Source organism: Electrona antarctica, assembly GCF_951216825.1.
Source record: "Electrona antarctica genome assembly, chromosome: 20".
In the NCBI taxonomy this organism is placed as follows: Eukaryota; Metazoa; Chordata; class Actinopteri; order Myctophiformes; family Myctophidae; genus Electrona; species Electrona antarctica.
The window spans coordinates 4,446,076-4,456,773 of NC_136801.1; the positions used below are offsets into that span (position 1 = coordinate 4,446,076).

The window sequence follows — 10,698 nt, forward strand, 5'->3', positions numbered from 1 at the left end:
CAGAAGATGTTTACTTTTCTTTTACTACCCGTAGCCTCGCGAGACTGTACGTACACTACTGGGATGGATCGTTGTTAGAGTATAGCTACTCACTCACTCACTCACCCTAAATGGAATGGAGAGACCCTCATATACTTATAGCGAGGTGTGAAACTACCAGTACGCCTCCCAGATGCAAATGCAGGAGGAATACTTACTTCTTTCTAGGCTAGATTTGGCGAAGTTGTCTGACTCGTCTCTCTCTATTACATCCAGCAAGCTGAAGCAATGCAGACAAGTTATATAAATTGGACATTTTAACTTGCAATTTAAGGCTGGGGGCCAGTGGACTTCTGGACAAAAGGAGTGTGTAGGCTCACTAGGCTGTATGGATTGGGCTACTACCTACATCTCTTGGGATAGTCATTTTAGGAGCGCACTATAAAGAGGAGACATATGGATCGCGTCGCTTCCGTGCCAGAAGAAGAGTTCAATTCAACCTCCTGATACTGGATTTACCGGAGTTTCGTGGACGCACAAGTGGAGTATTAGAGACAGATTAAGAGAAAGAGTAGGAGTATATATAATTAATTTGGGGTATTTCAACAAGATCACGTGACAACATTCAACAGCATTCTGGGCAACTTTTGGATATTTTCCCCACGTGAATAAGGAGCCGCTTGGCATTCGTGGATCTACCGAATTACGCACGGAATTCTCCCGGCAAATGACAGCTTTAAGGCGCGTTGTTTATCTCTCTCTTTATCGCCCCTGTCCCATTCATTGCGGTGATCCTCCACATCGTTCCATTCCCCAGGTTGGTTAGACCCGAGGAGTGAAAGCCCCACTCTCTTTTACTTGGTGTGCCAGACAGTGCGCGGCCACCACGGGCACCCTTTGGCCACGATGTGGGGAGGCGGTTTGCCGATGTCTGTCACCGTGATTGTGACTCTTCTCTTGGTCATTATTGACGTGAAGGCCAGTGGGGAGTATTGCCACGGCTGGCACGACAACCAGGGCGCGTGGAGAGAGGGCTTCCAGTGCCCGGAGAAGATAGCGTCCGATAGCGCGGACGCGATCATCTGCTGTGGGAAATGCGATCTGCGCTACTGCTGCCCCCTCACTAACGCTCGGCTGGACCAGGGGACCTGTACCAACGACAAGAAGGACCCCGTCGCGGGGACAGAGAGCAAGGAGAACAAGGATACAGCGGCAGGTAATTACAGTTCTGGAAGGAATTTCATTTCCAAATGTATAAATATATGTTGGCCCGAAGTGTCAATACGCATAGGCTATAGTAGCCTACCGCCATGTCCAAAACTAAACTGAGACGCCTTGTTTGCTTCAATTTGGGTGCATAGACTAGCCCTCCTGTTCTAAATTAGATTGCATACAAATTTAATTGGAAATGAGTAACTTAATAACTTTTAAGTGACCAGTTGGCCAACCGGCCATCCCATGTCCAAGGCGCGCATGCATGGACATTGGACAGGACGGGGCTGAAATGTGATATAGCAAAATAGCAGAGAGAAAATGCAGGGGCCCGCTGCTTCTTTGAGAACCTATAGCCTACTTTGTATTTATAATACTACATTGGCTCATCTCCATGATATCTTTTAATGTGCTCCCCTGCCTCAGTTGGCAACGACAGCTGCAGAGGAGACAGCAGTACAGACACGCTAGCAGGCCAGTTAACCGCCCACCCCACTCACTCACAAATGGCAAATTGTGCTGTGCCACAGTTATAAATAGTTGTGTTTGTTCTAGCGGCACCACACTGCAGAGACTGAGCTCAAATCGCACTGTCCCCACGAGGATCAGGTTTGGACTTGACCGGATCCTGGCCAGTGGACCGCGACGGCGCTGACAGCTCGCTTCATAATAACAAATCGCGTTATGTATCATTTCCTAGAGACCTGTGTGGATTCCCCTTTCCATCCGCAGGGTCCAGGGTAATCCTCCCCGCTCCCCGCTGCCCCATTGATCATTTGATGTTGCCGAGTTTCGTAGGGAGATATATTTTCAACAAGTTCTTCCTATAGACCACCTGCAGTTTACATGTGTCTATTATTAGTTAGGGGCCGTACTACTCGTTAAGTGTAATCCCGTGTTTGGCTAACTGAGCTACAAACAACAGACATATGTCTAGATCTAATCTAACCTATTATTGCATTATAACAGCCCAGGTTATTGTCTCCACCAGGCCGAAGGCATGGGGAGAGAGTATGTTTTGTTATTCATTGTATTGAAAATGTAGACCAATTAACATTTTATCACTGCTCCTTTATGATGTACACTTACACATACAGGAATGTTGCATTTATTTTATAAGAAAAAGATGCATAGGCCTATGAGGTCACATGAAAATGGAGCAAATTATACACAACAATGAAAATAGTGGCCTACTTAAAGTGTCTGTGGGGGACCTGGACAGCATCTTTCCCTCCAACTATAACCTGTCATTTTCTCAAACAATCCTGCCTTATCGCCCCAGGAAGCAGTATACATTTTCATGCGATGGCAAACAGCCAAAAGAATGTAAAGAAAAGCAGGCATTTTTCTCCCTGTAGGACAAAAAGGGAAGCGCGTTGTCGTGCGAGGCCCAGTTTGTGCATTTAATTCATTTGTCATCCAGATGGCAGCCTATTAATCATCTGCAAGATACACACAGTGATGTCAAATGCATAACGGACAGGAAATTATTAATGCGTTCAACATAAAGAAGCATGTGGCGTTTAGGAACAGGAGAATGCCCGTGGGAGAGCTCTATAGGAGACGAGAAAGCCCCAGCCATGCAGCCACAAAGATTATATGCCCAAAACAAGAGCTTATAGGGGAGGGGGCTGATGGCTGCCATCGCTCAGTCCCAGCAACAGGTGTGGAAGAGTGACAGGGAACAATAGCAGTGTTTTGTTCCAACATTAAGATGTATGTCCCACTCACTGTTTAAAGAAAATGGTTTAATGCCAATCATTGATAGCACAAAATTAAAACAAACTAGAAAAGTATAGCCACAGATATCCACCAGCCCTTGCTTTTAAAACAAAGCTTGCAAATTAACTGTGTTCTTGTACTTGATTCCAGCTCAGTGGCCTTGTGCTTAGAGTGTCTGCCCTGAGACTGGGAGGTTGGGGTTCAATCCCTGGCTGGGTCATACCAAAGACTCTAAAAAATGGGACCCAGTGCCTCCCTGCTTGACACTCAGCATCAAGGGTTGGATTGGGGTGACATACTAGCGTCATGTCCAGGGCGTGTACTTGTACATCAAGCTGCCTCACGCTACAGAAACTGGAGACAGGCTCCTGCCCTATGGGCCTCATGGCTCGGCAAGGCTACTTACTTGTACTTGATTCAGTGCTTCAACTTTTTTGTTGGAATGGACAGCATCTAATAGCATCATCTTGTTGTAGACCAGCGGTTCCATCTAATCATCTAATCATCTAATAGCAGACCATCCTCTTGTTGTGTACTAGTATACACTAGTACACAGGTGTAAAACTCCTGGCATGTGGTGCAGCTGTTCAGATTGCATTAAGTTCCTCTCTCTCTCTCTCTCTCTCTCTCTCTCTCTCTCTCTCTCTCTCTCTCTCTCTCTCTCTCTCTATCTCTATCTATCTATCTATCTATCTATCTCTCTCTCTCTCTCTCTCTCTCTCTCTCTCTCTCTCTCTCTCTCTCTCTCTCTCTCTCTCTCTCTCTCTCTATCTCTCTCTCTCTCTCTCTCTCTCTCTCTCTCTCTCTCTCTCTCTCTCTCTCTCTCTCTCACACACACACAATTCAATTTACCGGTAAATTCAATTCAAATGGGTTTTTATTGGCATGGGAAAGATACATTTCCACTTTCCAGCAGTGCCAAAGCAAGTGTGAAATAAAAACAAGCTAAACAAAAAAAACGTGAATGTTGTACAAATAAAGTCTAGGCCTATTAGAATAAAAAAAAAAGAATTAAACAAAGCTGCACACGGCTTGTGTGTGTGTGTATTGTAAAACTGCTGTTAAAAGATACAGTATACTGGTAGTCAATGATGTCACAAGTTAACCCGGTCCCGAAAACACGGACCATAGCCGGTTGAAGAACTTCCGAATGGGTCTCACTGGCCACTTCTTCCTATGACTACTCCAGCGGGCGGGGGGGTAATGCATGCACAAAAAATCTTAAATAACTATTTTTTATAGAGGGTATGCGCATGCAGTGGCAAAGTGAGTGGCAAATTTAATGCAATCAGATTCTGGTTGAATGTATGGGCTGTCAAGGCCATGAAAGTAGTTTTTTGCCACTAAGTAGGCGTTCCCACTTCCCACATAACTTCCGGGTATGATGATGATGATGTCACACGCATAGAAACATATTTGGTGAGTGTTTTCTTTGGCCTACTGGCAGCGTGCCCAAAGAGTATGGGCCAGCAGTTCACAAGATTAATTCCAGAACAACAAACTCACAGACAAGGGCAAAAACATCATCTCTGCCACCATCAGTCATCAGAGATTATGGTTATGTTGCAAGCTTTTCTGGGCCTCCTTACTTTTTAAGAAGCTGCTTTAGGGTTAGGGTTAGATTACGATTAATGTCAGGGTTTAGAAGTTAAGGAATAAGTGCAGAATTAAGATCAGTCAAAAGTGCTCACAAATATAGCAGCACAAGTACAAGAATGTGTGCATTTGTGTGCCTGTGTGTAAATGAAGATTTTGACATGAATATGGTGGGCCTGGTTTTCCTTGTTCCATTCTGGAACATTTTAACTGTGGACCAACATTATGGGTCAAACTTTACACTCAGAGTTAAATAAACACTCAGGATTTGGCATTGTACCTGTAGGCCTCATCCAAGTGCAGGAAAAGGGGGTTAGAAAAAGTCTCTTCGGGATGTTTCTGGTCTTGTAACTTTGCCTGACCATAACAGTCTTATTGGAATGGCTCCTGTTAAAACCTGTTTACGAGACCATGGCTGTAAGGTACATTAGAGTCTGAAGCTGACACCACTGCTTTTCAATAAGAGGAAAATGGGTCATGGTCTCATGTTGTTGATGTCAAGGCCTGTATTGCCATAGGACGTCCTAAGTCTTTTGTCACTTTGACTTAGTGCTTTGCCATATGGAAAGGATACAGCTTTGAAGCAATGTTTTTGCTCTTACATGGTGCACTGTATAGGATACTACTGCATGTTCACTGCTATTCCTAAGCCTACTGAAAAGGTCTCTTTAGGCCATGTTTGTTTCAAAGAGCAGTGCGAGTTGCCTCCTCTCAGGTTTATGGTTACACGTGTTAATGCACTGGTATATAGAAAATAAAGACAAACAATTAATCTGAACAAATACCTTCTAATATAACATGTGCATTATTGTACTTCAGAGGTGTGTGTGTGTGTGTGTGTGTGTGTGTGTGTGTGTGTGTGTGTGTGTGTGTGTGCGTGCATGTTACTTATTGAAAGGTGACTTCATCTTTTGTGTCAACGTTACTGCTATCAGCCTTCTCTCTGAACATTCACGTTTTGGTCTTAAAGCTCCACAAGAGGCCTGGGCCATGGCTCAGCGGTCCAGGCACCTTGGCTGGTAATCCAGTCTGGCAGTGTGCTGCGGGTTAGACTCCCGATCCCGACGGCCTTTACTGCATGTCACCCCCCCATCTCTCTCCCCATTTCCTGTCAGCCTACTGTCTGTCCCTCCATAAAATATATAAAATAAAGGAGAAAGCCACAAAAAAAAAACATAAAAAAGAAGAAGCTCCACAAGAAAGATAAGATAATGTATAAGTTGTTTTATCACTGATACTTTCTTTGCATTCTTTTCCATTTAGGGTTAGGGTTAGTTGGCAGGTCCTTGATTGTAACTGTAAATTACATCATCTCAATTAATGTGTATTGTATTGTCCATACATGTTAAATAGACAAATACATACAATGAATGTAGCCTTTCTTATTTTTTATCTTTGATTCTATACCTGCACTAGATGCGCCCAGACCTCTGTTTATGCTATGGTGTCTCATGTCTGTTGTTGTCCTGTATTGTTTGTATGTTTTAAACCACTACTCTTGCTGTAAACCTAATTGCCCTTATGGGACATTAATAAAGACCTTGAACCTTGAACCTTGAACCTACATGAAAAACAAGAATGATTCTGGCCTCAATTGAGCAGAAGGGAGAGTAGCAGCAGGGAAACTGTGTGCACATTACATGCTGATTATAATGGAGTCATGTGAGAGAAAATCAACTAAAACTGTCACTAAAGTCCTTGAGAATCCTCCGGCCTCTCAGTCAAGCGTTGCATAACAGGAACAAGTGTTAGATTAATTTTGAGAGAGTAAAAATTAACACATACCACGGGTTCATGTTCACTATCTCTGAGGCGATTTAACACTCAGGAGTACCTAAAATAATCCCACCCGTGTGAACTGAGTGGTGCAACTCCCCTCTCCCCCTGCCCCCCTCCCCTCTCTCTCTCTGTCTCTCATTAGCAGGCAACAGTGCAGCACTATCTCTCTCTCTCTGTTTCTGGCACAACAGCGCCACTTTTGCCCCTACTGGTACTCGAAACATAGTAACATAGTCACATAGGTTAGGACGGACATTGCTGTTCCTTGGAGTGGTTGCACTACTCAAAAAAGTTCACAGTTATCAGTTCTGGCGACATGGCTTTTATTAAGAAACAAACACGCACACACGCACGCGCGCTCGCACACACACACATGCACACACACGTACACACACGCGCGTGCGTACACACACTCGCAATGCACACAAGACACACAGAGGTGCAGGGTCGGAAAGAAAGGTGAATGGTGGGGTCACAGCAGGGTGCAGGGATTAGAGCTGATCAAAACAAAGTTAATAACTGCTAATGAGAGCCTGGGGCCCCCTGGGAGCCTCCTTTTAGTCTGCCTCAGTCTCTACCGCGCTCTCTCTTTCTCTCTTTCTCTCTCCCTTCCATCTATTCTTTTGTTTCACTGTCTGACCCAATCTCTATTCACATGAGGGAGCTTTGACCGTATGAGATTCAAGATATGAGTGTGTGTGTGTGTGTGTGTGTGTGTGTGTGTGTGTGTGTGTGTGTGTGTTAGGGCTGCAACGATTAATCCATTAATCGTAATCGAATCGATTATTCAATTAGTTAGTATTCGATTAATCGAATCACTGGTAATCACTGGTTCTAACATGTTCTAACTTCTAACTGTTATTTAGAATATGTCTAAAATAATCTAAAATATATTTTTAAGGTTATAGCTATCCAGACCCACAGGAATGCACCCAGGGTGCCGGCCTGGTTTCCGGCGAGCCGCCCGTGTCCGAAACGGTAGAGAAATGACTTGAGTTACCATGTGGGGGTCCCCAGGGGTGGGGGTTCCAGGGGGCCGGGCCGGTTCCGGCGTACAGCTGTCACTGTACTGTACTGGCACACCCGAAAGCATATACAGTTAATACGTGCGTGTGTGTTTGTGTGTGCGTTATGTTGCGCACAGGTGGTGAAAAACAACCATGCTGTTTTCGTGCTCATACCCAGTACCACCCAGCCACCCAACCACCCACCCAGCCAGCCACCCAGCCACCCACACACATAGCTCCGTAAGGGAGTGGTTGCACCACTATGAACTGTGTTCATAGCCAAACCTCTCTTTCACACCTAGCTCTCTCTCCCATTATCTCTCCCTCCCCAAAAGGACCACAATGGAAACAAGCTTTCAGGCTTTTTTGTGCTTTTATTCTTTTGAATTAATCAATCAATCAATCAATCAATCAATCAATCAATCAATCAATCAATCAATCAATCAATCAACCCTCTCTTTCTCCCTCTCTCTCTCTGCAGTGCCCATTTATGTGCCCTTCCTGATTGTGGGCTCGGTGTTCGTGGCGTTTGTCCTGGTGGGCTCCGTGGTCGCCGTGTGCTGCTGCCGCTGCCTCCGGCCCAAACAGGAGCTGTCGTCGGGCGGGGGGAGGGGCAGGGGGCGGCCCCGGCGGCGGCGGGCGCCTCCTGGAGACCATCCCCATGATGGCGAACACCTCCAGAGGCTCCTCCTCGCGACAGTCCAGCACGGCCACGTCCTCCAGCTCCTCCGTCCCGACCGGCGCCGCCCCCCGGCCGGGGCCTCCGCCCATGATGCGCGCCCAGGCGGCCTACTGCCAGCCGCCGGAGGGCAGCGTCTTCGTCAACATGCCCACCAACTTCTCCGTGCTCAACTGCCAGCAGGCCACGCAGATCATGCAACACCAGGGACAGTTCATGCACCCCCAGTTCATCGGCTACGCCCACCCCGGCGCCGCGGCCGGGGTGGGCTATGCCCACCCCGGCGCCGCGGCCTTCATAGACCCCACCCAAGGGGGCTACAGACCCATCCAGTCCCCTTACCCTCCCCCCACCAGTGTGGCCAGCCATGAGCAGCAGCAGCAGAAACACCCCCCGGTGACGGTGTGAGCTTGCCGTCGCCAAAGACTCAGGAAGAACTTGAACTTGTGAAGTTGTAAACCTGTGAGGACCGTGCCAGAGACCCCTGTGGGGGAGGTTGGGGATGGAGGGGGTGGTGGGGTGTGGGGATGTGGGTTCTCATGCCAGAGTGGAAAAAGCAATGACATGGAGTCAGGCTCACATGGAGGACTCGTAAAAACCTTGCTGGCAGCGGTGGCCGCCCGGCCGCGCTATTGTGTGATGTGTCTGTGGATGGTGTGTCATGTGATCTCTTGGGAAATGGCGTGAGCCGAGCCCCGGACTAAAGATGGGAGGACGAGACAGATGCGTATCAAATTTGGCTGTCTTCAATACAAAGACACTACTTACTACAGGGCTGATGGGTAATGCTGCACAGCGCATCGCAGCCCATGGTTCTCTGAGAGAACTGTGTCTGTGTCCGACTGAGAACTCTGTGCATTTATGTGTGTGTGGGAATGAGATGAATGGATGACTAATGGCAGTGTGCCATATGAAATATGTGAACATATATACATACTGTGTGTGTGCGTGCGTGTGTGTGTGTGTGTGTGTGGGTGGGTGTGTATGTGTGTGTGTGTGTATGCCACTTGCACATGTGCACATGTAAATGGTTATGAATGGTTTACAGGACACACTCATATGTACGTTTGTGTTAAGGAATGATGTGAAAATGAGTAGAAGTGGTGTGTGTATGCAGTATGCGTGTGCGTGCATGCGTGCGTGCGTGCGTGCGTGTGTGTGTGTGCGCGAGCGTGTGTTGTGTGTGTGTGTGTGTGTGCGTGCGTCAGTGTTGTGTGGACTGTGGAGTGCACGGGGGTGTAGTGGTTGTGTGTGTGAGGCGTGTAATGGGAAATGCAGGTGGTGCGATGTGAAAGGCGGTCCCCAAATCTCCCTGTAGGCCGTTTAAACGGTAATGAAGTGAGCACAGGAACCGGACTGGAACGCTCCACCCCTACGCTAAGCCCCCCCCCCCCCCCCCCCCCCCCCCCCTCCCCCCCCCCCCACCCCCCCCCCCCCCAACACTGCCGTCCACCCAAACTACTGCCCCGAGCGGAAACACACACACACACACCACACACACACACACACACACACACACACACACACACACACACACACTACACTATACATGAAAGGACCCACAAAAAAACACTCACACGAGGACTGACAGTTAATGTAACTAATAGGTGTGTATGTGAGTGGAGGAGAAAGCGAGTGAGGGGGGAGGGGGGGGGGGGGGGGGGGGGGGGCGAGAAGAACAGAGTGCCGTGTTTTCTCCCTGTGTGTGAATCTGCAATCTACAGTAACAGCCTTCTGAAGATCGCAAGTTAATTATGCAGTAAAATGTCTGCCAACCGTTCCCCTTCACTTCTCCTTCCTGTGTGCGAGGAGCCGTGTGTGTGCGCGCGTTTGTGTGTGTGTGTGTGTGTATTTAACACTCCCTCTGTGCTTTATTTGTATTCGCTGAGGGCACCGGAGTTGTTGCTGGACGGTTCCAGGGGCATTTCCACACATTTTTGAATCCTTACTTTTCCACTTTGAATACAGTAACGTACCAAAAAAAGGTTAAATGGGTTAAAATTCCCGCCATATACATACGTGGTGCTCTTTTTCAAAAGTGCCTTCTTCACTAAAGGAGTATTCTCTCTTGACAATATTGTGCACTGTTCTACAGCTGGCTCTGTTATGGTGCTGGTAACTCAGTAACATACAGCTTCAGGAATGTTGCCAGTCCATTAAACTAACAGTCTAAAAGCCTCATTTATATTTGGTCACGCGCTGCAAATAACCGATTGTTTCTTTCCGTCGCATGACTTACTATTAAAGAGGCTTAAGATGTGGCACGGCAAACAAATCAGTATGTCTGGGACGGGTGCCTCGTTTACTTCGAGCATGTCAGTCTATAGCAGGGGTTCTCAACGTTTTTGGTCCGGGCGGGGACCCCCGGAAATGCTTTGGCAATGTCTCGGGACCCCCGCCCCCGCCCCCCCTCCCAACCCCCAATATAAATTGACTGCTACAATAACCTTAATAATAGAGACAATACACCATAAATAAATACTGAAACCAGATATAATCATTAGGGAAGGTGTATGCATGTACTATGTGTACTATATGTAAACTCTTCATTTCCATTTTCCAGCCATTCAGTTTAAAAAAAAAGATTTTTTTTTCTTCTTTTTAATAATTTGGGGACCCCCCCCAAAATAATTTGGCGACCCCCCCGAGTGGTCACGACCCACGGGTTGAGAACCCCTGGTCTATAGGACAGACAGCGTGCATTTAAAGTGTATGTGTAAAAAG

General features: G+C 47.1%; 1 protein-coding gene across 1 annotated transcript; it reads left to right on the plus strand.

Annotated features, from left to right (window-relative positions):
* Positions 1-885: 885 nt before the first annotated feature.
* On the plus strand, positions 886-8,452 carry shisa2b (shisa family member 2b; the record flags this gene model as incomplete). The annotated part of the gene is given in 3 exon segments (XM_079489199.1): positions 886-1,195; positions 7,777-7,898; positions 7,900-8,452. Coding segments are annotated over 3 exon segments (915 nt in total). The 3' UTR covers positions 8,383-8,452.
* Between the last annotated feature and the right edge of the window lie 2,246 nt (positions 8,453-10,698).